The sequence below is a fragment of the Thalassophryne amazonica genome, chromosome 1 (assembly GCF_902500255.1).
Source record: "Thalassophryne amazonica chromosome 1, fThaAma1.1, whole genome shotgun sequence".
Taxonomy (NCBI): Eukaryota; Metazoa; Chordata; class Actinopteri; order Batrachoidiformes; family Batrachoididae; genus Thalassophryne; species Thalassophryne amazonica.
Genome location: NC_047103.1, coordinates 47,354,781 through 47,381,785, shown reverse-complemented (window position 1 = coordinate 47,381,785; position 27,005 = coordinate 47,354,781). Strand labels below are relative to the sequence as shown.

Sequence of the window (27,005 nt, the reverse complement as noted above, 5' to 3'; positions counted from 1 at the left end):
CATCTTTACCCCACAAAGTGAGATCTTGCATGGAATCCCAGACAGAGGGAGATTGACAGTCATCTTGTGTTTCTTCCACTTTCTAATAAATAATCATAACAGTTGTTGTCTTCTACTAAGCTGCTTGCCTGTTGTCCTGTAGTCCATCCCAGCCTTGTGCAATTCTACAGTTTTGTCCCTGGTGTCCTTAGACAGCTCTTTGGTCTTGGCTATGGTGGCCAGGTTGGAGTGTGATTGATTGAGTGTGTGAGCAGGTGTCTTTTATACAGGTAACAAGTTCAAACAGGTGCAATTAATACAGGTAAAGAGTGCAGAATAAGAGGGCTTCTTAAAGAAAAATTAACAGGTCTGTGAGAGCCAGAATTCTTGCTGGTTGGCAGGGGGTCAAATACTTATTTTAGGCAATAAAATGCAAATTAATTATTTAAAAATCATACAATGTGATTTTCTGGATTTCTAGTTTTTTTGTTTTTTTTTTAGATTCTGTCTCTCACAGTTGAAGTGTACCTACGATAAAAATGACAGACCTCTCCATTCTTTGTAGGTGGGAAAACCTGCAAAACTGACAGGGGGTCAAATACTTATTTTCCCCACTGCAAATAAGTGCAAGATAGAGAGGGACGGTGTGTGATTTATCTTCTGTTCTAACTGGGTCACAGCAGAGCCAGACCCGAGATTTAACAAACAAGCATGTTGATATGAGCGAGAAATGATGACTTCACTGATCGTGACTTCAAGCAGGCAGCACAGTGAAATCAGAGCCGTGTTCAGTTTTACACAAGTGCAGCTTTTCTGGAGATTTGCCAGGTACAACAAAACATATAGAGGATAAGAGAATTCTGCCATAGCGTGTCGTGTTTACAACATAAAGGCAGATAAACAGGTTTAAACCATTCCTGATGTTTATCAGATTCCTCAGAATGTTTCCTCCCCTGAGACCTGGAACCACAGACATTGTTCCACAGGAGTACGGAAAAGAGTCGTCAACAAATACTAAAAACAGCAATGCTGTAAATGTTTACTGCAGCAGACAGCATTTCCTTTCAGGTCCTTCATTCTACAGAGCAGAATTCTTTATCACATCATCAACTCATCAACTTCCAAATATAACACAGACCAGGAGAAAACTCTGTATGATTTATTGATTCTTAAAAAGCTTTCTGCTTCATTTAGTTTGCGCAATGACAAAACATTTTCTAGGGAAAAAAAGTTGAAGTGGGTACTACATGACAAACGCAGCAATAACAACAACATGATCAGCAACATGATCTGAACTCAAATTGCACAACTGCAACAGCATGTAGATGTGCTACATTAGCATGAAAACACACAGACATGCTCAGTTCAAGCAAGCTACACAAGTTATTATGACTGCAAAATCTCACATGCAAAACACATATGATGCAAAAAAAAAAAAAAAGTGGCAGTGAACTATGACACTGTGACAGATATTTTTGATTTCACAAAGGTTGTCCCGGGAGAGAATGGTAAAGAGCTGCAGCTCAAACTCACATCAGCACAGTAAATCTAATTATTCAACAAACAATTTCACTAAGAAATTGAGGAAATCGCACACAAAAGCAAAAAACTCAAAACTCACTTGTTCTCCGTGACTAAACTTTGGGCGGGGCTGACAGTACAGATGGTTGCCCAGTTCCGGATCACCTTTTTTAAAGTCCCACTATACGGAGCCGTAATGCAACTGAATGTCCTTTAATTGTGTATTGTTGTATTGGGTATTTGGATGTTATTTAGCTGAAAAAGTCTGGATGGAGTAGCGCTTCTACTTAAAGTGTGAAGCCACATCATGTGTGGTGCAAACATTTGCCAGAAATGGATCACTTTGCCCGGTTCCGGATCACGACACTCTGTGTCACTTTGGGGGCATTCCTGGCATCTGGCTGGAGCCCTTCTAATGCAGAATGATACACACTGTGCCCAATAATGTGTTTTGAACACAAAATGATAGAAATTATACTTATTAAATGAGAATTTACTTAGTTTCGAGAGGCACTGTTATACGTTTTTACGAGCAAAAAATGAAGTGTGGAGGTGAGATTTCTCCAGAATTAAAAAGTAAAAGCCCCCACATTCATGCCCATTGGTGATGTTGAGATGACCCCCAAAGTCCACATGACTCACAAGTACTGACACGAGGCTGCCACTTCAGTGATCTGCAACCAGCCTATTTTTGCGTCGGAGATAAATGCGCGCAGCAATTAAACAGCAAGACATAACACACTGACATTTTCTACCCAAGTAAGCAAGTATTTTCCCACTCTAGAACCAATGACACTGAATGGCTAACTCACCTTTGCTACATTTTAGAGATCGTTACTTTCAAACTTGCAGGAATGAGTGAGTGAGAAAAAGCGCGCACACCACAGACACCGGGATGTTTTGATTCCTCTGCTGATCACAAGGATGGCTGGATCCAGTCGAGCTTGTGGTCGTTTGTAGACAAAACATCAGTCTTTCCATTGGTACCAAGTATTAGCTTATTCGTGCTGATTATGAGAAACGGCAGCGCAAATACTACAGCAGTGATCCAGAACTGGCAATGATCCGGAACTGGGCAAGTGGCTGTATTGTTTTACTGTTTGCAATCTAAAAATAAATATGCAAAACAAATCTTTTTGTTTTCAGCTACCTCCAGTTGCTCTGGGACACCACAGCTGATACAGTAACATATCACACTGACATTTTGCATAAGTTTTACATCTGATGCACCTCCAGTTCTATATGGACAAAACATGTTTAGCTACTGGTTTAACATGTTTAGCCTGGTGATTTTCCTGGAAAGTCACCAGGCCTGTGAGTTCATCTCTGGGTCATCAGGCCTGAGTCGTGAAAATTTACCCATCCTGTAAAACCCAAATTATCTGGTATGTATGGTTTTAATCCAATATTCATTTTCTCCAAAGATTAAGTGCTTTACCCAAATTACACCCTTAAATCCAAATTCTGGCCTTATAGTTTCCTTTTACAGAAAACATACATTTTGCCCACAACATACGAGGTATCTTATAAAACTAACCGGCAGTTTTATAAAAAAAAAAAAAACTATATGGATTTGATTGACATGCGATTACAGCAATCATGCTTGAACCCTCGTGCGCATGCGTGAGTTTTTTCCCGCGTGTCGGTGACGTCATTTCCCTGTGGGCAGGCCTTGAGTGAGATGTGGTCCCGCCCTCTCGGCTGAATTCCTTTGTTTCACACGCTGCTCGATACGGCGCGCGTTGCTTTATCAAACTTTTTTCTGGACCTGTGAGGAATATCCGAGTGGACACTATTCGAGAAATTCAGCTGGTTTTCGGTGAAAAGTTTAACAGGTGATGAGAGATTATGGGGTGTTTCTGTCGCTGTAAGGACTTCCCACGGAGCGGGACGTCCTGCAGCGCTTCCAGGCGCCGTCGTTGGCCTGTTTCAAGCTGAAATCATCCTAATTTAAGGCTCTGTTGACCCAGGACGTCATGAGAGAACAGAGAAGATTCAGAAGAGGCCGGCATGAGGAGTTTATGCCGACATTCCACTGTTTAAGGACATTTTGTAATGAAAGACGTGCGCGCAAATTCGCCGAGTCGTTTCCGTGACGACTCAGTGAATCTGTGTATGCCGCGACAGGAAAAACACCTCCGTGTTGAAAACCATTTGTAAAATTCAGGCGGCTTTTGGTGGCTTTCAACAAGTGAGTAACTGAGAAATTGTTTAACAGATTGGGCATGTTCCAACTTGTCCGTTAAGGTTTCCAACGGAGGTGTTTTTCCTGTCGCGACCCCCCGCGGTCGGGTCCGGCCCGACATGCGACTCTGCCCGCACGTTCTTTCATTACAAAATGTCCGTTAACAATGGAATGTCCGAATAAACTCCTCATGCCGACTTCTTCTGAAAGTTCTCTGTTCTCTGACGACTTACTGGGTCAACAGAGCCTGAAATGTGGAAGTTTTCAACTTGAAACAGCGAGACGCTGCCGCCTCGAAGCGCAGATCGCCGTCAGGCGCCGTGGGCCGTCCTTACGGCGACACTACCAGACCAAAATCTCTCATCAGCCGTTAAAATTTTTACCGAAAACCAGCTGAATTTATCGAATGGTGTCCACTCAGTTGTGCCTTACAGTTTTGAAAAAATTTTGATCAAACAAAGCAGCAGTCTCTGAGCCATTCCTAAACAATGAAAAAATCGACGAGAGGGTGGGCGACTCCTCACTCAGACTGCCCACAGGCGAATGACGTAACCGACAGGCGCGAAAAAACTCTCGCATGCCCACGAGGGTTCAGCATGTCTGATGTAATCACACGTGATTCAAATCCATATGGTTTTTGAAAAAAATAATAAGGTCGGATACTTTTCTAACAGACCTCGTATTTCCCTCTAAACAACTGTTAACTGTCATCAGAAATACACAACAATACCATCTTCTGGCATTTGGATATCATCATGATAAGTCTGCCATTAGCACGTCGACTATCTTTGGCAAAGAAAAATTACACTACACTACCATGATCGCCAGTGTAACAGTAATTAAGAGACATTTTGCTACACAAAACATCCCCAGTGTGTCAGGAACCCTGCACTGGTTTGTCTTCCAGACACACCCACAACACATCCTCTGCAGCATCATTTCATGGTGGCTATGTCAGGAATTTGCTGACAGGTTTTGACGGCTTTCAGAAATGCACAAAGGATGTGTGTGTGCTTGTGTGTCAGTGGGGCACAGCACATGTGGCGGACTCAAAGTTTCTACACAGTCACACATGCAGACGTATTTCAAAGTCATGTTCATGGTGGAACAACGTAGTTTCACTATCTTGGAGATACAGTGGGGAAAACTGTGAGAGACAGAATCTAAAAAAAAATCCAGTAAATCACATTGTATGATTTTTAAATAATTAATTTGCATTTTATTGCATAAAATAAGTATTTGACCCACTAGAAAAACAGAGCTTAACAATTGGTACAGAAACATTTCTCTGCCATTACAGAGGTCAGACATTTCCTGTAGTTCTTGACCAAGTTTTTACACACTGCAAAAGGGATTTTGGTCCACTCCTCCATACAGAACTTCTCCAAATCTTTCAGGTTTGGAGTTTCAACTCCCTCCAAAAATTTTCTATTGAGTTCAGGTCTGGAGACTGGCCAGGCCACTCCAGGACCTTGAAATGCTTCTTACGGAGCCCCTCCTTAGTTGCCCTCGCTGTGTGTTTGGGGCTATTGTCATGCTGGAAGACCCAGCCATGACCCATCTTCAATGCTCTTACTGAGGGAAGGAGGTTGTTTTCCAAAATCTTGCAATACATGACCCCATCCATCCTCCCTTCAATACGGTGAAGTCGTCCTGTCCCCTTTGCAGAAGAGCACCCCCAGAGTATGATGTTTCCACCCCCATGCTTCACGGTTGGGATGGTTTTCTTGGGGTTGTTCTCATCCTCTAAACATGGTAAGTGGAGTTGATTCCAAAAAGCTCTATTTTGGTCTCATCTGATCACATGACCTTCTCCCATGCCTCCTCTGGATCATCCAGATGGTCACTGGTGAACTTCAAACGGGCCTGGACATGTGCTGGCTTGAGCAGGGGGACCTTGCTGCCCTGCAGGATTTTAAACCATGACAGCATCATGTGTTACTAATGTAATCTTTGTGACTGTGGTCCCAGCTCTCTTCAGATCATTGAGCAGGTCTTCCTGTGTAGTTCTGAGCTTTCTCAGAATCATCCTTACCCCACAAAGTGAGATCTTGCATGGAATCCCAGACCGAGGGAGACTGATAGTCATCTTGTGTTTCTTCCACTTTCTAATAAATAATCATAACAGTTGTTGTCTTCTACTAAGCTGCTTGCCTGTTGTCCTGTAGTCCATCCCAGCCTTGTCCCTGGTGTCCTAGGACACCTCTTTGGTCTTGGCTATGGTGGACAGGCTGGAGTGTGATTGATTGAGGGTGTGAACAGGTGTCTTTTATACAGCTAACAAGTTCAAACAGGTGCAATTAATACAGGTAAAGAGTGCAGAATAAGAGGGCTTCTTAAAGAAAAATTAACAGGTCTGTGAGAGCCAGAATTCTTGCTGGTTGGTAGGGGGTCAAATACTTATTTTATGCAATAAAATGCTAATTAATTATTTAAAAATAATACAATGTGATTTTCTGGATTTTTTTTAGATTCTGTCTCTCACAGTTGAAGTGTACCTACGATAAAAATTACAGACCTCTCCATTCTTTGTAGGTGGGAAAACCTGCAAAACTGACAGGGGGTCAAATACTTGTTTTTGCCACTGTATATATTTTGAGTTGAGCATAGTGACTGTAAGAATGAGAAAGGAAAAGAGATGGGCAGCTGTGGTGCTGAAACAGCGGCTCAATACGCTCCTTGTGAAAAGCACGTGATTCGTCCACCTATCATACATACAAAATTAGATGTTGCCTGGATTACTTTTTTCAAATCTGAATGCAGATCTGTAGATTATTATGTATGCACAAAGTAGGTGAGCCAAAGACACACAGTGTGTTTTTCAAATTCGTTTTCTTTAGAAGCGTCCACACCTGACATGAACAGCAGAAAACTGCTTTTACATGCTCCAGACTGTATTGTGTGAGTTCACCCAAAATGAACAATGCCAATTTTACTGTGGAAACAAAAGCTTTTATATGATACAAACCCACTTTTTAAAGCACCGCGCTGCTGTCTGTTGTGAAATCGTGTCCTATTTGTGATGCAGTTTTTAAAACTTTCAGCCCAAATACGACACACGTTTATGAGACAGACATGCTGGGGTGCATCGTGGTTAAACTGTGTCAGGGTGTGACTGAGAGTGTTGCACAGGCTGTTGTCTTAGTGGGTTCACCCCTTAAAATTGAATTCTGAGGGACTGGTCATGTGGCATGTTTCTCTGAGCACCACCCAGGTAACTGCATTACATTTTGAAAAACATTCAACTGCGATTTTTTTATATTCTGTGACGTTCATCCATAGTACATGTGAAAATAATAGCTTTGTCGTTAATGGGAAACAAAATGGGGTCAAAGGCCAAAATGGGACTTTCCAGTTGTTATCACGTAAAATATTATTTTGGACCAGACAAAAGCTTTGAGTCCCTTGAGTAACTCAATGTCAAAATCTGTTGCCAAGCCTCAATGTTTACAGAGATACTGTAAGGGATGATTTCACTGGAGTTAAAGGCCAAATCAGGCATTTACTGTCATTAAAAAAGTGCAATTGGAGCAAACAGAAACTTGGATTCACTTAGTAATTTAAGGCGAAACACCCTCAGTGGTTACAGAGATCAAGGTACTGGATGAATTTGGTTGTTTTTAGCTGTTCCCATTGTAACACTTCAGTTTCTGAGATTGTTCCATTGGAGCCTATAGAAAAGGTGAATCAATACAAGCAGCGGCTCGTGATAAATGGAATAACAGTCAGAGAAACGCAAACAATTACCAATATACATATTGGCAATTCTGAATTTGTTTGTCTATTTGCTTTGCTTTTTTTAATTAATACATGAAGTAAATCTGTGTATAATCTCTATATGCAATTACCAAACCACCATTTAACAACTTTTTAGAGATAAAAACAAAGAGAGAATGATAAGTGACAGAATCAAAGGCAGTGACGTCAGAGTTACCTGTTTCCAGATGACTGTCTGCCAGGCGCTGTTCCGCAGCACTAAGAGGGAAGGACAACACAACCATCAGTCAGCTTTCAGAGCAGCTCTCATGCAGTATTCATAGTGACTAAACTATGAGAAGAGTCTGTGTGACCTGCCATGAAAGGAAAATAAAGCCTATGTAAACAGACGCATGGAAAAATGCACACACAAACACATGCAACCGATACCTGTTGTCTTCTTCTTGTTCACTGTGTTGTCTGCTTTGTGTCTTTTCTGTAAATGGACAGACGATACGTATAATCACTTACCACACTTCCAGCATTTTAAAGGTCCTCCATTCAGCAGGAGGTGCTGTGGTACTCACATAATCCTCTATGATCTCTTTGATCCCAGCCACAGTGAGGATGAAGATGAGTGGAACTAGTGTCGTGTAGCGACCAGTCGGTGATACATCAGGGATTTGCTGATGAAAGAGAAGAGAGGAGCCACTTATTTTAACAAGCTGACTAATAAGAGCTGAGTGGATCATACTGGCTATCAAAAACAAGATACTGACTCAAGACAGCAGTTTGATTCAATTCTTCAATAGTAACAATAGCGGAAAGTCTAATTTTTCACTGAGAATGAGATGAAAGCCCATAGATTTATGCTGCAAAGTAAATCTTCACTAAACCAGCACCTATGTTCAAAATACATAAACTAATTGTTGCCTCATTGAATGATAAGATTATTGACCCCTGTAACCAATGCTTCTTTCATTCTGATACAACAGATTAGACACCACAGCTGTTTAAAGACCTCTTGACTTTGAAATCAAGCAAGGAACTTTAATATACAACCACGCCCATCGACAGTTGTGTAGGAAATAATACAATATGTAAGGGCCCCTTCACACATAGTGTAAAGTTTGGAGGAAGTGCACACTTAGTGCGAATGATGCAGGAATTGTGTGCAAACTGTGTAATGTCGTCCCTGCCACCAATGCCTCATACACCTGTTGCTACAACTATTTGCGCACACAAGCGCCTGAAAGACAGAGTGTGCGCTGTGCAAACCCATCGCACCCTCTCGTGGCGGGTGCCGGCCAAATTCCAGGTGACACGGATGAACACCTAACACCGCTTGCATGGCACTTAGAAAATGTGTGGCCAGTCGCACTCTTGGCATAACAACAGACTGCAGACAATCACTATCGTACCGCTGTGAAATTTGTCTAAGTTCCCCACGAGTGTGACTTTGCAAACACACACAGTGACACATGGATGTGTGCGCTCCACTCACGGGAGGTGTGGATTCTGATAGAAGCAGCTGTGGTGATCTGTCATTCTAGACATTCCAGCTACACAACACCTACTGTGTTTGGACAGTTATGGACTAACAACTGTTCACTGTGAGGCTCGTGTGTCTGATTGCTGTATTTACGTGGACATAAATTAAAAACATATATCGCCGTGGTGGCAACAAGCTGCAGCAAGTGAGCACGCACACGGAGCGGACACTGACAGCCCCCCAGGTTGAAACGGACCGTCAGATCAAAACATGCAGCGGCCAATCTGACCGTCACATCACGCATATGAGCTCTGTTCCACATGGCGCGGTGTCTGTGCTGTGGCGCACCGTTGGGCAGGACACGCGCGCAGCCGACTGTACGCACCTGACCAGTATATGTGGTCATGATCAGAGTACACTGCTCATTCATGTCATTTCATGACTGTATGTCAGTGACCATGGGTCATCACCAGAGGAACAGACGAATCATATTTGTATTGCTCGCTTGATAAATGCGATGATTTATAAGGTGTGGGATTTTAATTTATTTTGTAATACTTCTATGTCCTTCCTGATATGAGGCAGCTTCCCACAGCTTTCAAAGAACAGCCCCATAGCTCAGTGGTAAAGTCTCTGACTGGGGCTCAGAAGTTTTGAAAGGCGCGAGTTCACATGGTGTGTTTTTTCTTTTGTTTTTTAATTATTCCACATAAGTGGCGCAATGTGGTTCCACACGTACCAGCTGGTTTTTATTTCTTCCACATAAGCGGTGCCATGTGCTGCACCGGGCACTGTTCCTGCTCGACGGAGACCGGTGCATGCATGAACTCTCACACCGGGTTTGTGCAAGCCTGCCCGTCAGTGTGATGTTTTGTGCGCTAATTTCAAACTGTTCCACCATTTTAGTCCAAACGCCGTCCAAACTTTGCACTATGCGTGAAGGGGCCCTAAAGCATTCCATAAACAGGATTGAGCATAAACAACTAATTTGGTTACGTTACAATGGGGAGAAAAAAAAAGATAGTTTGGTTATTGATATAATTGGTAAAACTTGGGATTATTTTCCAGAGGTGGAAAACCCTGTCTTCAATGACGAAATGTCATACCATGCAATGCTTCTACCTGTGCACCTCAAACAGGTGAATTCACTGATTAACTCACCAACCTGCCTGAAGAGTTGCACTGATCAGAATCAACTGGTTCAATGATTGGAAGGAATAATATGTGGTAGGACTTGGAGTTTTCCACAGCTGTTATTTACAGGATTTCATGTTTCTCTCCATACAAATGTCTGTGTCTGATGGGATATGGAGGATACTGGATGGACAAAGATGGAGGAGGAGCTGCAGGAACTAGTTGCTTCACTGTTTTACCTTAGGGATCTTTGGTGAATGCTGTGCCCGTAAATGTTCTGCTATGTCCTTTAAGATCCTGTCACACTTTGACAATTTAGCCTGCACATGCCGACCGTATTAAAAACGCTGGCGCACGCTGCCACACGTCTAATAAATTAATGCAGCTGTCACACCTTGACGATTAGTCAGCGTATGCCGACAGCCCCATTTCCACTGAGTGGTTCGGGTCGGTACTGCACGGTCAAAAACAGTAATTTAACATTATTTTATTTTTATTTTTATCTTGGTGGACCATTTTCATTGTGCACAGAATGCTGAAGAGTCAATTGGCTGTGGTAAATGCTGCCATGAATGAATGGAGTGCTGTGGCTCTTTAAACTGTTAAAGTGCTGGTTGCTTTCTGATCAGGTCCACTGATCAGACCTGATCAGGTCATCACAGACCTGAATTATGAAACGCTGTGTGATCACCACACCGACAGAGCACACTGACAGCGATGGTGCTTTAAGAGTTTAATGAGTCACAGCACCTCATTCAATTTCAATTTATATAGCATCAAATCACAACAGAGCCGCCTCAAGGCACTTCACACAAAACAATAAAAAAAAACAACAAAATAAAATGAATTAAAAGATTTAAAAAGCACATTAAAAGATAAAAAAAAAACACAGTAAACGAGTAAAAAAGTAAAAGGCATGGTAACATACTATGCCAAAATGCTAGCCATACGACAGGGAAAATAAGTGCGTTTTAAGTCTGGACTTCAAAGTCTCCACAGAATCTGACTGCTTTACTGACGCAGGAAGGTCATTCCACAGAACAGGGGCACGATAAGAGAAAGCTCTGTGAGCCGCTTTAAAAGTTTAAATCATCACAGCTCTTCTGTCTGACCAGATGTGATCAGAGCATGACACCGGCATCCTTTGAGAAAACGTAGCTGGAGCAGAAAAACCAATACTATGTTTCCAGCCATGACAGGAATTAAAAGTATTTTCAGACGCCGTTTTCCAAAATCAGGAGCTTTATGTGGATATGTGTCTGTCAGACTGTGATGATGAATTGGACTGAAGCAAACAGCTAATATTTACACCATGTGTGAATGAAACAGTCTGTCTGCATGAAACACATCGCAAAGTTCAGAGTCCGTTTTGTGTCCACCCCCCCCCAAAAAAAGTAGAAAATATTGCCATTTAAACTCACAAGCATACTTAAATATCCCGTTTCTTGTCAGCATTCAAGAGAGAGAGACAGAAAGAGACAGAGTGACAGAGAGTGAGCACTGTGTCTCTGCTCTTTTTTTTCCCAAGATCTGCTGTTTCTGTTCTGTTTCTGGATTTTTGAGTTGGGGTTCGATTACCTGTTCTGAGCACACACACGTCCACCAGTTAAATCACCTGTTCTGAGCACATAGAGGCGCTGCGGGCTGCATGATCATGCAGCCACACACACACTACACCTGTTCAACAGCACTCTGGATGTATGTACTCAGTTTTGGATGTGTACAGTAACGCTGTGTTGCATAGACTTGCATGCAGTAGCTCCGTGTTGCGCAGACCTGCATAAAAACTGTGTGCTTTCTGCGTCCAGCGCTCTATGCAGAAAAAATTAAACAGATTTAATTTTTTGCATCCTCCTCACATAGACCTGACCATACTGCTGTGTAGGGAGCAAAAACTCTGCTGCTTAAACTGGGCGTAGAGTTGCTTAACTCAGCGTAGACAGTACACCACAATACACAATTCTATGTTGGCCCCAGTGTGAAAAGGGCTTTAGGTCTTCATTTTTCCTTAAAGTTACCCCGCAATGTTTAACAGTTTTTATTCAACTAAAAATTATAGATGAGCTCATTTGACAAAGACTATAATCCAAATGTTACAGAAAGTATTCAAATTATTTGACTTTAATACTGTAAAGGAGGTAGCTCAGTGGAGTGTTGGGCTACAAATATGTAGACCAGAGTCTGATTCCTGGTCATGCTACCCATTTGTGTCTTTGGACAAGATACACTGTCCCAATCCACTCACGTGGTAATTGGTGCCATGCTTGGATGAGGAAGTAACCCCTGTTGGACTGGCATCCTGTACAGGGAGAGCGATACACTCACTGGCCACTTTATTAGGTACACCTTGATAGTAACGGGTTGGACCCCTGTTGCCTTCAGAACTGCCCTAATTCTTCGTGGCATAGATTCAACAAGGTGTTGGAAACATTCCTCAGAGATTTTGGTCCATCTTGACATAACAGCATCACACAGTTCTGTTCATGCTCAGTTTGAACTTCAGCAAGTCATCTTCACCACATCACAAAGCCTAAATGTATTGAGTTGCTGCCATGTGATTGGCTGATTAGTTATTTGTGTTAACAAGTAATTGAACAGGTGTGCCTAATAAAGTGGCCGATGAGTGTATATGCTTCACATTACAGAATTGGGATAAACACCAGCACCACCAGAATTCTACAGGGCCTGCTTCATGCTCATGGGGTTTCAATAAGGGACTGAATTAAGTGTGATGTTCTGGTGGGAAGCGTGATGACTGAACAGTTGGAGACAGCTGGGCCCCATATGAGTATCAATCAATCAAATTCTAACTAACACATGAGGTTTAAAAAAAACAAAAACAAATAAATAAAAAAGACAGGTGAGCAACACAGCACATATATTAATCCCATCAATGAGACAAAAAATAATTCTTTTAACAGTGAAATATTCAAAAATAAAGTTTTCACTTTTTCAGTCTGGAATATAAATCTCATAATACAACATTACAGCACCACAGGCCATTCACATATAAAATGAACCAAACTAAACCAAAACAAAAAAACAAATCAACACTGTGATCTGGTTGCTGCTGAGTTTCACCTGCATGAGGGCAATGAACAGGAAGAAGGCGTTGGCTGCTCGCCTGATCTGCTCGTAGAGGAATCTGGGGAAGAAGGTGAGAATCCCATACTTGGTGGTACTGCAGAAAAAGAAACAGCAGAGATTTTATACTGTTAAATTACATCCAACAGATTAAGAGGAAGCCTGGTCACATAAAAAACACATTCATAATGGTTGTGCACCAAATTGCACAAACTTGTGTGTGGGCCGCCAGAAGAGGAGGTACTGCTGGCCCACCACCAGAGGGCGCCCTGCCTGAAGTGCGGGCTTCAGGCACGAGAGGGCGCTGCCGCCACGGACACAGCCGGGGGTGACAGCTGTCACTCATTATCTCTTGACAGCTGTCACCCATCTACACTACATCATCTCACTCCATAAAGACCGGACGTCATCTCCACCTCGTTGCCGAGATATCATCTACCTACGGAGGTAATATTCTCAGCCGTTGTTGTTCTAAAGAATTCGTAATTCTCTGAGTTGTTGCAGGAGTTCCTGAGGAGCCTACTGACAACGGGACGCTAAGTGTGGGGAGACGTGACGAGTGACGCACGTCCAACTAAGTAGCCCTCAGTCTCTTACTGTGTTAGAGGTGGAGGTGGAATATCCACCATAAGTGTTACTGGGTGTTCACACACCCACATCTGATTGTTTCTGTTCCTCGCCAGCAGTACCAGATCCGACACGCAGAGACAGTGGCCACCTGGGGACTCGGAACTTGGCGGCTCCAGTATTCTCCAGGTTCGGTGGCGGAGGAAATCGTGTGGTTCCGGTTCTTCTCAGGACAGACGTCTTCTATCCTCAAGCCTGCCCACGTCTCGGGATCCATGACGATGGCCGAGATATCCTGTTGGGAAAGTGTAGTGACACGGACCCACAACAGGGGGCGTAAATGAACGGACAATGGAGGAAGTCAAATATGAACACTTTACTGTTGTGGATAGCACAACTCAACACAGCAGATTACAGAATAGGTGCAAAAATCATCTTCTATCCTCGAGCCTGCCCACACGACACCTTTGTTAATTGATTTTTGCACCTATTCTGTAATCTGATGTGTTGAGTTGTGCTATCCACAACAGTAAAGTGTTCATATTTGACTTCCTATATTGTCTGTTCATTTACGCCCCCTGTTGTGGGTCCGTGTCACTACACTTTCCCAACACAAACACATTCAAAGTGCATCAGTTTAAAGGCTGAATAAAATAACCTGTTTGGGTTTTAATCACTGCAGCAGACTAAAAATCAATTGCAAGTGCAAACACATCACACCTATAAATGGACCAACAACTTTCAGTGTGACAATCTAAATTTAAACCAAACTCCCCAGAAAGAAGTGTTAAGAACTCTTGGCACCCTCGACTTATCCGTCAATCTGTTGCATTGATCTGACTACTGTATTGATTACTCTTGTTATAGCTATGGTAAGAGCTTTCAGAGAGACACTAAAAATAAAAAGTCGACCTTTATGCTGAGACCTGCCTTGTTTTTTTTCCTTTGAGGTCTGAGGAAAAAGCAAAAGCTTTTCTCTGTGGGTTTTCCCTTAATGGGTGGTGTGCGTTTGTGTGCATGCACTCAGAGTAGGAAATAATTACTCCCTCATGTTTTAGAACTGCCTTGGACAGGAACCCACAACCGTGTTTTTGATATGCTTAAAGCTAAAAGAAATGGGACGTCAGACGCTACACACAACAACTGTTGTCAGTATAAAAAAACAAACACATCTGGCTGTTATTTCGTTTACTACATACTATAGATATTGTGCTGATGGTGGGGTTAACAGCTGTGATCTGCAGGGTCAACGGTCTCATGCTCAGGACTGCTTTTTTGCATTTACGCAATATCTCTAAAATTATATATAAATATATAATTTTATATGCTATATAATTATATAAATGAAATTGATTTGATTTGATTTATTTATTGGTATTTTATTGTATGGATGAATTGTGTATGTATGCTCTCGGGCAGAGTATGTATGTATGTATGTATGTACGTATGTATGTACGTACGTATGTATGTATCTATTTTGTGCATAATTTGATGATAATCTAAGTAAGGTTTCTGTTGTGTGTGCAATGAGGACAAAGCAATAGAGCAGCACTAATGGTCAGGTTGTCAAAATAAAATAATTAAAATGGTGGATGGTGAAATATTGAAGTGGAAGACAGGATGATGGAGAGGAGATAAGTATAGAGTATATAGTGTACAGATAAAAGCTACAATGCTTTAATCTCAGTGCAATCAATAAACTATTGACCGTTCAAGAACAAAAGCATTACAGAAACATCAGAGCGTGCCTCGTGTGGGGCCAAACTACACCTGACTGCTTGATCATCATTCCTCTAACAACAGTGTCCACTATCCCGGGTGGCTAAGACAGCACAGAGGAATGTAGGAGCTGAGCTCCCGGACTTAGACTCTGTGAATGTTAAGCGCTTGCAGAGACCATCTGCAAGGACAACAGCCACCCGAGACATTACCTGTTGCTCCTCTGCCGCAGGAGAAGAGGTACCACACCATAAGGATACAGACAAATAGGCTAAGGAACAGCTTTTTCCACAGATCTGTAGCCTCAATCACCCCACCCTGTCCCCCTCCCACAAACACAGCCATTCAGTAATAGATATCAACATGTGCAATAAATAATAAACTCTGTTAACATATCTAAAACTATCCTACCTTACTAAGCATTAAGCACCTTAAAAAATTTATTAAGAACCTTTTTTTGGTATTTTAAGAAGGTCTTGCCACCCTGTAAAGCTGTTCATTTTTTTCTTTTTTAAAGCTGCTGGTGTGTTGTTTTTTGTGTAAAGCTGTTTGGAAAGTGCCACCAGAATTTCACTGCAGAAATGCAATGACAATAATAATGACAACCCAATCAATGGAGGACATCCCCATTACTCCAGAGGAGATAAGTGCCACCATGTGTTTGACTGTGTTATACTTTCATTATACTGCATAATGTGCCTTGTATTAGTATTTTCTTTTGCACAGTTTCACCATTTCTTTGCCTTTACCCTATCCCAAACTGATTTCACAACCTACATGTCTGTTTGATAAGATTATCAACCCCACAACCCTTTATCATTTTCATATTTATGGCTTCACTAACCCTAACTGACCTGATTTTAAAGCTAGAACCCCAAGAACACATAGTTATGCCATAGCTCAGATATTGTTTAATAAAAAAAGAAAATAAATAAATAAAAATGTTAAAAAGATATTACTACACGTCCCACTTTAGTGATGCAGACAAGTAAACATATTTTATATTGCTCATCAATTCCACTTTGTGCAGAATTGTAGTAAAACTAAAGCACAGAGCAATATTTTAAACATTTTAGTTGTTAAAAATATTATTTTTAACAGCTATTTTTAAATTAATAGTAGTCATAGCACAACCCCTGGCAAAAATTATGGAATCACCGGCCTCAGAGGATGTTCATTCAGTTGTTTAATTTTGTAGAAAAAAAGCAGATCACAGATATGACACAAAACTAAAGTAATTTCAAATGGCAACTTTCTGGCTTTAAGAAACACTGTAAGAAATCAAAAAAAAAGTTTGTGGCAGTCAGTAACGGTTACTTTTTTAGACCAAGCAGAGGGAAAAAAATATGGACTCACTCAATTCTGAGGAATAAATTATGGAATCACCCTGTAAATTTTTATCCCCAAAACTAACACCTGCATCAAATCAGATCTGCTCATTAGTCTGCATCTAAAAAGGAGCGATCACACCTTGGAGAGCTGTTGCACCAAGTGGACTGACATGAATCATGGCTCCAACACGAGAGATGTCAATTGAAACAAAGGAGAGGATTATCAAACTCTTAAAAGAGGGTAAATCATCACGCAATGTTGCAAAAGATGTTGGTTGTTCACAGTCAGCTGTGTCTAAACTCTGGACCAAATACAAACAACATGGGAAGATTGTTAAAGGCAAACATACTGGTAGACCAAGGAAGACATCAAAGCATCAAGACAGAAAACCTAAAGCAATATGTCTCAAAAATTGAAAATGCACAACAAAACAAATGAGGAATGAATGGGAGGAAACTGGAGTCAACGTCTGTGACCAAACTGTAAGAAACCGCCTAAAGGAAATGGGATTTACATACAGAAAAGCTAAATGAAAGCCATCATTAACACCTAAACAGAAAAAAACAAGGTTACAATGGGCTAAGAAAAAGCAATCGTGGACTGTGGATGACTGGATGAAAGTCATATTTAGTGATGAATCTCGAATCTGCATTGGGCAAGGTGATGATGCTGGAACTTTTGTTTGGTGCCGTTCCAATGAAATTTATAAAGATGACTGCCTGAAGAGAACATGTAAATTTCTACAGTCATTGATGATATGGAGCTGCATGTCAGGTAAAGGCACTGGGGAGATGGCTGTCATTACATCATCAATAAATGCACAAGTTTACGTTGATATTTTGGACACTTTTCTTATCCCATCAATTGAAAGGATGTTTGGGGATGATGAAATCATTTTTCAAGATGATAATGCATCTTGCCATAGAGCAAAAACTGTGAAAACATTCCTTGCAAAAAGACACATAGGGTCAATGTCATGGCCTGCAAATAGTCCGGATCTTAATTCATTTAAAAATCTTTGGTGGAAGTTGAAGAAAATGGTCCATGACAAGGCTCCAACCTGCAAAGCTAATCTGGCAACAGCAATCAGAGAAAGTTGGAGCCAGATTGATGAAGAGTACTGTTTGTCACTCATTAAGTCCATGCCTCAGAGACTGCAAGCTGTTATAAAAGCCAGAGGTGGTGCAACAAAATACTAGTGATGTGTTGGAGCGTTCTTTTGTTTTTCATGATTCCATAATTTTTTCATCAGAACTGAGTGATTACATATTTTTTTCCCTCTGCTTGGTCTAAAAAAGTAACCGTTACTGACTGCCACAATTTTTTTTCCTGATTTCTTATAGTGTTTCTTAAAGCCAGAAAGTTGGCATTTGAAATGACTTTAGTTTTGTGTCATGTCTGTGATCTGCTTTTTTCCTACAAAATTAAACAACTGAATCAACATTCTCCGAGGCCGGTGATTCTATAATTTTTGCCAGGGGTTGTATATACAAAAAAGTCTGAACTGTCTTCAAATGTGGACCTTTACTCTCACAGTGTGTGTATGTGTGTGTGTGTGGGGGGGGGGGGGGGGGGGGGGGTAATGTTCTCTTCTTCTCTGGCTACACCCCTGGCCTGCACAGTCTGTGAGCAGGATGAATGAAGAACTTGTGTATTTATGTGGAAAGCACTACCTGATTGACAGATAAGGTTTTATCTATGCTTTTATCACATGTGCCATCCTCAGAAATAGTCTTTCTGTGTACTTTAAAGAAAAAAAAACTGCAATAAAAAAACCCTCACTGCAGGGTTGCTGCTGTTTTTAGCTGCTATATCAGCTCCATGCTAACACAGCCAAATGACATGCAGACACTGTGCGTACTTGAAAGAAAGCCAAGTGTAAATATGTTTCTAAAACTCACCACAGGTGCACTACTGTTGTTCGTTGCGTCACCACCTATGAGACACAGCAAGACAATGCCATCCTTTTTAAAGCACTCCGAGCTACCATATAAACAGCTGACTAACTGATTGTTACATCCTGCAATGATATATCAAAAATATGGTGAGAGAATTACCGGTACATATACCGAACATCTTGTACCTGTGCTTCAATAATTTTGTGACCTGAAACAGACCCCTAAATGTGCATTAAGCATGAGACCCTGTTACAGAGTCTGGCCCAAAGGGAAGAAAGAGGAGGATGTTAAAAGCACACAACGATGCAATGTGATTCTGCTGTTGTCTATTAAAAGAAAAATCTCTCCTGCTGCAGTTTGAGCAGGGGGAAAAATGAACATGGGTCCATTACTTTGAAATAAAACAGCAACTGCATTTTGTGCATGTCAAAAACAGCTAATCAGATTGTTTTGAGCAACACATAAATGCATGCAGTTGATCATTTTTATTATGGTCATGTAAAATATTCATGTGGCTTCACCAATCAGAATGATTCCATTCAGACTGGAATCCTTCATTTAAATGTAGCTAGCGAATGGAATGAAATTTTGTCGAAAAACGGGTCTTCTGTCAGAGAGAAGTTGATTAAATTTTGCTGCTATTCGTCCTAAAAAAGGTTCCAATTATTTAACAAACACATACATAAATAAAACACAAGCATATACACTCACTGGCCATTTTATTAGGTACACCTATTCAATTGCGTGTTAACACAAATAGCAAATCAGCCAATCACATGACAGCAACTCAATGCCTTTAGGCCATGATGTGATGAAGATGACATCAGAAAATGGGAAGAAAGAAGATTTAAGTGACTTTGAATGTAGCATAATGTTATTGGTGCCAGGCAGGCTGGTCTGAGTATTTCAAAAACTGCTGATCTAGTAGGATATTTACACATAACCATCTCTACGGTTCACAGAGAATGGTCTAAAAAAGAGAAGATATCCAGTGAGTGGCATGAAAGTGGATGGAAATGCCTTGTTGATGTCAGAGGAGAATGGACAGACTGGTCGAACAGTCGACCACGTGATGCCAACATGTCACTATGGACCAACAACTCTGAGGAATGTTTCTTAACACTTTGTTGAATCTGAGCCATAAAGAATTAAGGCAGGTCTGAAGGTAAACGAGGGTCTAATGGGCCTTTCACATTGAACACGTCAGGCCAATCCGCCAACGCTTTCCAATCCATTGGATGCGTTTCCAACGCGTCGTGACATCAGACGCTTTGCGTCGGAAGCGGCAAGGGGGCAGAGATTGCCACGTCACACTCTGGCTGTTTCCACAACCTGAAAAAAGTTCAGCGATCGCCATCTTGAATTTGCATCGCCTGAACCACAAAAAAAGCTTTAAAAAATAGCAGTAGAACGATTCTCCCATCACCCTGCTGGGAGAAGCTTTTTTTCAGCTACTTTTCGGAGTGACGCCGGCCGAGGGAGGACTGACGACTTGGCGGGATATCGATTGAACCGCAACAGCAGGCCGACCCGCACGGAGAAGCCGGCCATCAGGCATCATCACTGGGCAGATGGAGGCAGGCAGCCAGGGGGATGAAGCAAACCCACTCAGTCCAAAATCTCCCACTTTTTGGATATATGCGAAGTCCCAGTCTGCCCAATGGAGTTTAGTTCTGCAGCTTTATCAAGGTGCGAATAATATTAAAATAAAACATGATGTTTACTGCACTGCTGTGAAGGTTTAATGATTGGCTAATGTTAGCTTAGCCTTTTAGCACAGTTGATCTGAGTGAACGCTTTAATTTGTAAATGGTTCAGTCTTTTTTATTTTTACCAAATAAAACTACAGCTTTTTTTCAGACACCACAAATGCTCAACTTTAAATAACTTTTTTTTGGGGCGTTTTTTTTTTTTTTTTTTTTGTCCCATCATTTTTTTTTTCTGTCCCCCCCCCCCTTTTTTTATATATATAAACTGTTTAGTGTTTCTTTATATTTAAAGAAATATTTTTATTTGTCCCAATCGGGAACATTTGCAGTGCAGACAACCAAACTTCCACTGATGAGCTGAACACCACAAAGTCCAGTCGAAAGAAAACATCTCTGCTCTTCAGCAACACCACCAGAGTTCAAAGCTGCAGAAGAGACCTTCATCTGGTCCCGAGAATCCAGCATAACATCGCCTGCTTCTAAATAAAAGGCTCTTTCAACAGCAACTATTTTATTATTTTTTTAAAAAGCTGTTTCATTTTATATTTTAACAATAAATGAACGGATCATTAAAAATGTCTACGAAATAAAAGTCAAAACACATTTGCACAGGTAGAAGCTCTCCACTTATTGTGCTCAAATTCATATTTTAGAAATGACTCTGTCCTGATAACAACATTAAAGGCAATTGCATATTTTGGCGAAATTACAAGTTGAAGTGACTATAAAAAAAATTCATCATGAGGTTTATGTCACAGACATCCTACTTTACAATCACACTGCAGTCATTGTTAAATTATTTCCTATTGCATTTATAATAAACATTTGTATTTATTTACAGTGTCTGATTTTCTGGTTGAAATGAGATATAAATAATCTACCAGACTTAAAAAACTGTACAAATTTCCATGTTATTTTATTTGTCTAAAAATAAATGTCCAAGGTTCCTTATGTTAAACAAGAAATTATCTAATCTGAAATAACAGGTGGTTTAAATTTACAGATGAAAGGTTTCTAAAGAACCATTTATTGATTTATTTAGCTATTTTAATTACAAGTGTTCTAAACTTTTTTTTTAACAGTAATCAGAAATTTTGAGGTAACAAACAACAACAACAAAAAACATTTCCAAGGATTTTTCTTCAGAAAACTGCTCTATAAATGAGCAGTCCTGTGACACGTTTCTGTTTTGTACAGATCTGGTTTCTGCAACTCTCTGCACCCGACCCCCATGGCCCCCTCTGCAGGTGGTGAACCCAGAGGAGGGCGGGCCCACGTCACTCTTTCGGGCTGAGCCCGGCCGGGCCCCATGGGCTAAGGCCCGACCACCAGGCGCTCACGCGCAAGTCCCAACCCCAGGCCTGGCTCCAGGGTGGGGCCCCGGCTCCGCCATACCGGGCGACGTCTTAGTCCTTGATTTTTTACTGGTCATGTGAGCTTCTGAACTCTTCTGGGTGTGTTCCAACTACAGGGGGATCACACTCCTCAGCCTCCTTGGTAAGGTCTATTCCAGAGTACTGGAGAGGAGAATTCGACCGATAGTCGAACCTCGGATTCAGGAGGAGCAGTGTGGTTTTCGTCCTGGTCGCGGCATACTGGACCAGCTCTACATGCTCCATCGGGTGCTAGAGGGTTCATAGGAGTTCGCCCAACCAGTCCACATGTGCTTTGTGGATCTGGAGAAGGCGTTCGACCGTGTCCCTCGGGGCACCCTGTGGGGGGTGCTCCGGGAGTACAGGGTCCGGGGTCCTTTGCTAAGGGCTATCCAGTCCCTGTACGACCGCAGCAGAAGCTTGGTTCGCATTGCCGGTAGTAAGTCAAAGCTGTTTCCAGTGCACGTTGGCCTCTGCCAGGGCTGCCCTTTGTCACCGGTTCTGTTCATTATCTTTATGGACAGAATTTCTAGGCGCAGCCAGGGTGTAGAGGGGGTCTGGTTTGGGAACCACAGAATCTCGTCTCTGCTGTTTGCGGACGATGTGGTTCTGTTGGCTTCGTCAAATCAGGACCTTCAGCGTGCACTGCGGTGGTCTGCAGCCGAGTGTGAAGCGTCCGGGATGAAAATCAGCACCTCCAAATCCGAGGCCATGGTTCTCGACCAGAAAAAGGTGCTTTGCCCTCTTCAGGTCGGTGGAGTGTCCTTGCCTCAAGTGGAGGAGTTTAAGTATCTCGGGGTCTTGTTCACGAGTGAGGGACTGATGGAGCATGAGATCGACAGACGGATCGGTGCAGCATCTGCAGTGATGAGGACGCTGTATCGTATGGTCGTGGTGAAGAGAGAGCTGAGTAGGGGGGCAAAGCTCTCGATTTACCGATCGATCTACGTTCCGATCCTCACCTATGGTCATGAGATTTGGCTCATGACCGAAAGAACGAGACCGCGAGTACAAGCGACAGAGATGAGTTTCCTCCACAGGATGGCTGGGTGCTCCCTTAGAGATAGAGTGAGGAGCTCGGTCACTCGGGAGGAGCTCAGAGTCGAGCCACTTCTCCTCCACGTCAAAAGGAGCCAGTTGAGGTGGCTCGGGAGGAGGCCCCGGGGAAGACCCAGGACACGCTGGAGGGACTATGTCTCTCAGCTGGCTTGGCAACGCCTCGGGGTTCCCCCGGAGGAGCTGGGGGAGGTGTGTGTGGATCGGGAGGCCTGGGCAGCTTTGCTTGAGCTGCTGCCCCCAAGACCCAACTCCAGATAAGCGGAAGAAAATGGATGGATGGATGGATGGTTTCTGCACCGATCTGTTTTGTAGAGATCAGTGGTTTCTGCACGGATCTGTTTTGTACAGATCAGTGGTTTCTGCCACTAGTCTTCTGTGTTTTGGCCTGATTAGTCGTTCCTATTGAACAGCGTGAAGGTACGTCACAGCTCAGAGTGTCGAAAGTTGGATTGGGTTGAACTTTGACCGCGTCAGCCTGCCGACAAGCGGCAATGCGCACTCCTGTCAGAAGCGCCGGTTTAGCTCGGCTTTTGACGCGACACATCTAAAAAGTAACGCGTCTCATTGAAAATAATGCTTTTTAGACCGATTTTTGATGCATGTGACGCTTCCGACGTGTTCAGTGTGAAAGGCCCATTACCCGGTACTAGAAAGGTGTACCTAATAAAGTGGACGTAAGTGTGTATGTATGTATGTATATATATATATATATATATATATATATATATATATTATGGAATCACCGGCCTCGGAGGATGTTCATTCTGTTGTTTAATTTTGTAGAAAAAAAGCAGATCACAGACATGACACAAAACTAAAGTCATTTCAAATGGTAACTTTCTGGCTTTAAGAAACACTATAAGAAATCAAGAAAAAAAGATTGTGGCAGTCAGTAACGGTTACTTTTTAGACCAAGCAGAGGAAAAAATATGGACTCACTCAATTCTGAGGAATAAATTATGGAATCACCCTGTAAATTTCCATCCCCAAAACTAACACCTGCATCAAATCACATCTGCTCGTTGACATTGACCCTATGTCATGACATTGACCCTATGAGTCTTTTTGCAAGGAATGTTTTCACAGTTTTTGCTCTATGGCATGATGCATTATCATCTTGAAAAATGATTTCATCATCCCCAAACATCAGAAAAGTGTCCAAAATATCAACGTAAACTTGTGCATTTATTGATGATGTAATGACAGCCATCTCCCCAGTGCCTTTACCTGACATGCAGCCCCATATCATCAATGACTGTGAAAATGTACATGTTCTCTTCAGGCAGTCATCTTTATAAATCTCATTGGAACGGCACCAAATAAAAGTTCCAACATCATCACCTTGCCCAATGCAGATTTGAGATTCATCACTGAATATGACTTTCATCCAGTCATCCACAGTCCACGATTGCTTTTCCTTAGCCCATTGTAACCTTGTTTTTTTCTGTTTAGGTGTTAATGATGGCTTTCATTTAGCTTTTCTGTATGTAAATCCCATTTCCTTTAGGCGGTTTCTTACAGTTCGGTCACAGACGTTGACTCCAGTTTCCTCCCATTCGTTCCTCATTTGTTTTGTTGTGCATTTTCGATTTTTGAGACATATTGCTTTACATTTTCTGTCTTGACGCTTTGATATCTTCCTTGGTCTACCAGTATGTTTGCCTTTAACAACCTTCCCATGTTGTTTGTATTTGGTCCAGAGTTTAGACACAGCTGACTGTGAACAACCAACATCTTTTGCAACATTGCGTGATGATTTACCCTCTTTTAAGAGTTTGATAATCCTCTCCTTTGTTTCAATTGACATCTCTCGTGTTGGAGCCATGATTCATGTCAGTCCACTTGGTGCAATAGCTCTCCAAGGTGTGATCACTCCTTTTTAGATGCAGACTAACAAGCAGATGTGATTTGATGCAGGTGTTAGTTTTGGGGATGAAAATTTACAGGATGATTCCATAATTTATTCCTCAGAATTGAGTGAGTCCATATTTTTTTCCTCTGCTTGGTCTAAGAAAGTAACCATTACTGACTGCCACAATCTTTTTTTCTTGATTTCTTATAGTGTTTCTTAAAGCCAGAAAGTTGCCATTTGAAATGACTTTAGTTTTGTGTCATGTCTGTGATCTGCTTTTTTTCTACAAAATTAAACAACTGAATGAACATCCTCCGAGGCCGGTGATTCCATAATTATTGCCAGGGGTTGTATATATATACACACACACACACACATAAAAAGTAAGTCCATTCGGCTGCTCTCTTGCATAGTCACTCAGTTTTTGAGAACTGTCTACTCCATGCAGATTTATCACAGAGTGCCATACTGTTTGTATTTCTTTGTAATTGATGTAACTAAAGTCTGAGACATATTCAGTGGCAGCTTTACCATCAGAGAGCCTCATTCACAACTACCACACAAGACTCCAAGCTGTCATTGATGTTAAAGGGGGCAATACAGGGTATTAAGAAGAGGGGTATGTAAACTTTTGATCAGGGTCATTTGGTTCATTTTTATTATCATTATCATTTAAAAAGAGTAAACACAGTTGTTTGACAAAAAATGGCTTCACCCAACCACTAACCATGAGTGATTTTTTTTTTTTTTTATTTTTTTTTTTTTGCATTCTATGAAAAATGACCAAAAAATACAAAATAAATAAAATTCTGCCAGGGTATGTAAACTTTTGAGCACAATTGTATGTGTGTGTGTGTGTGTGTGTGAGCATGAGAACATTATGCCCCATACTTTCAAATCTGACATTCACATACTAGATCCAGGAGAAAGAGAGCCAGTGAGAGATAGGTGTTGTAATTTCCTCTGTGATGTGTTTTGGTGTCTGAAGTAATTCTACATTTGAGTCCTCGGGTGTGTTCAGGCTAGATAGTGAAAACAGTTAGAATTTTTTTTATTTATTTGACAGGGACATTGCACAACAAATGTGTTGCACAGACCACATTTAGCTACAAGCTAATTTTCATCTGTTGTTCCTGGGAGTTCTTAGTGCACTCCTGTGTCTGTTGGCAAAAGTAATAACAATGTTAGACATTACAGCTTGATTGGCAGAGGACTGCCCCATCAGTTCACATTTTGATGCACTGGGGTCTTGTACCTGTTTAAAAACAAATCAAGCCTTGAGGCTGGACACAAGTGCAATCCATTAAGAGAGTGCTGCTTTCAATCGACTCACATATGACATCTTCAGACTGGGGAATCAGATAGCTTTAAAGTTATCGTGTAAATGCCATCAACTAGTTCCCTGTGCTGGAACAGCATCGGGCTTGGACAGAAAATATGTAGACAAGTAGGTGAGTAAGTGACTTACCCTACGGTCAGATTATATCAAAGCGAGAGGCAAAGCTGCCATTCATTTTTAGCCACTGTGGACATTTTGCACCATCAAGAAACAATGGTCACTATGCTGCCAGCTATGTGGAGTCAAAACAGATGAGAAGTCTATTTTATGAAAATAATGAGCAACACAACATGGTGACTGCCAAGCCAAGTGAAGACAGCGTGATGTCAGCTGGTTGCTCACTTGAGCAAAGCAACCAAAGGTGGTAGAATACGCTCCAAAACAGCTGTATATATCTACTATGTTTGGTATTTTTTTTCTTTATTTTGTAAAAATTTGTGAGAAATGAACATTTCTAAATTTAAAAATACTGTTTTTGTAACTAGATAATAACCTCCAAATTAATTTACAAGAGCATATGAACTAGCCATACATGAACATCACTGTGAAAGACGTTTGACTCAAACAAATAAAGCCAACTTTGGTTCCGTTAAGCAGCCGAGCATGCATGAAAAACTTGGGGACAGCGCCAAGTTTCCCCGGCTTTATAATCTATTATTAAACATTGTGCACAGTAATGACTAGTAACAATGAGCTGCCCGCACCCATCAAGCAACAAATGCCAACTCCTTGTCATCTTCATTTGCAGCTAATCTGACCATAAGATAAGTCCATCCCAGCCAGCTTGTGAAGAAAATAACTGATAAACAATTAATGTAATCATCTTGAAACTCACCATATTAAAAGAACATACAGTATGAGGACAACCTCTATTGGTTCAGATGAACTTTGATGTACCTCAACGATCATAAGAGCAATTTTGTTTGTTTTGTCTATGTACTATCCCAAAAGCATATCTGCTACCATGAACAGTTAGTGGGGGTACCTGCTTTCACATAACCATCACATAAGTTATGGACAGTTAGTGGATGCTGTATAAATTTTCAAAAATTACAAACAGCTGGGG

At 41.5% G+C, this 27,005-nt stretch overlaps 1 protein-coding gene across 7 annotated transcripts in view; it reads right to left on the bottom strand.

Annotated features, from left to right (window-relative positions):
• Positions 1–27,005, bottom strand: part of atp8a2 (ATPase phospholipid transporting 8A2) — a 253,872-nt gene that overhangs the window by 141,397 nt on the left and 85,470 nt on the right. For all 7 annotated transcript variants that reach the window (XM_034169258.1, XM_034169266.1, XM_034169287.1 and 4 more), the window contains 4 exons: positions 13,089–13,188; positions 7,969–8,067; positions 7,832–7,877; positions 7,620–7,660 (listed from right to left, as the gene is read on the bottom strand). In XM_034169258.1, the coding sequence (XP_034025149.1) occupies positions 7,620–7,660; positions 7,832–7,877; positions 7,969–8,067; positions 13,089–13,188 (286 nt within the window). The remainder of the gene's footprint in view (positions 1–7,619; positions 7,661–7,831; positions 7,878–7,968; positions 8,068–13,088; positions 13,189–27,005) is intronic.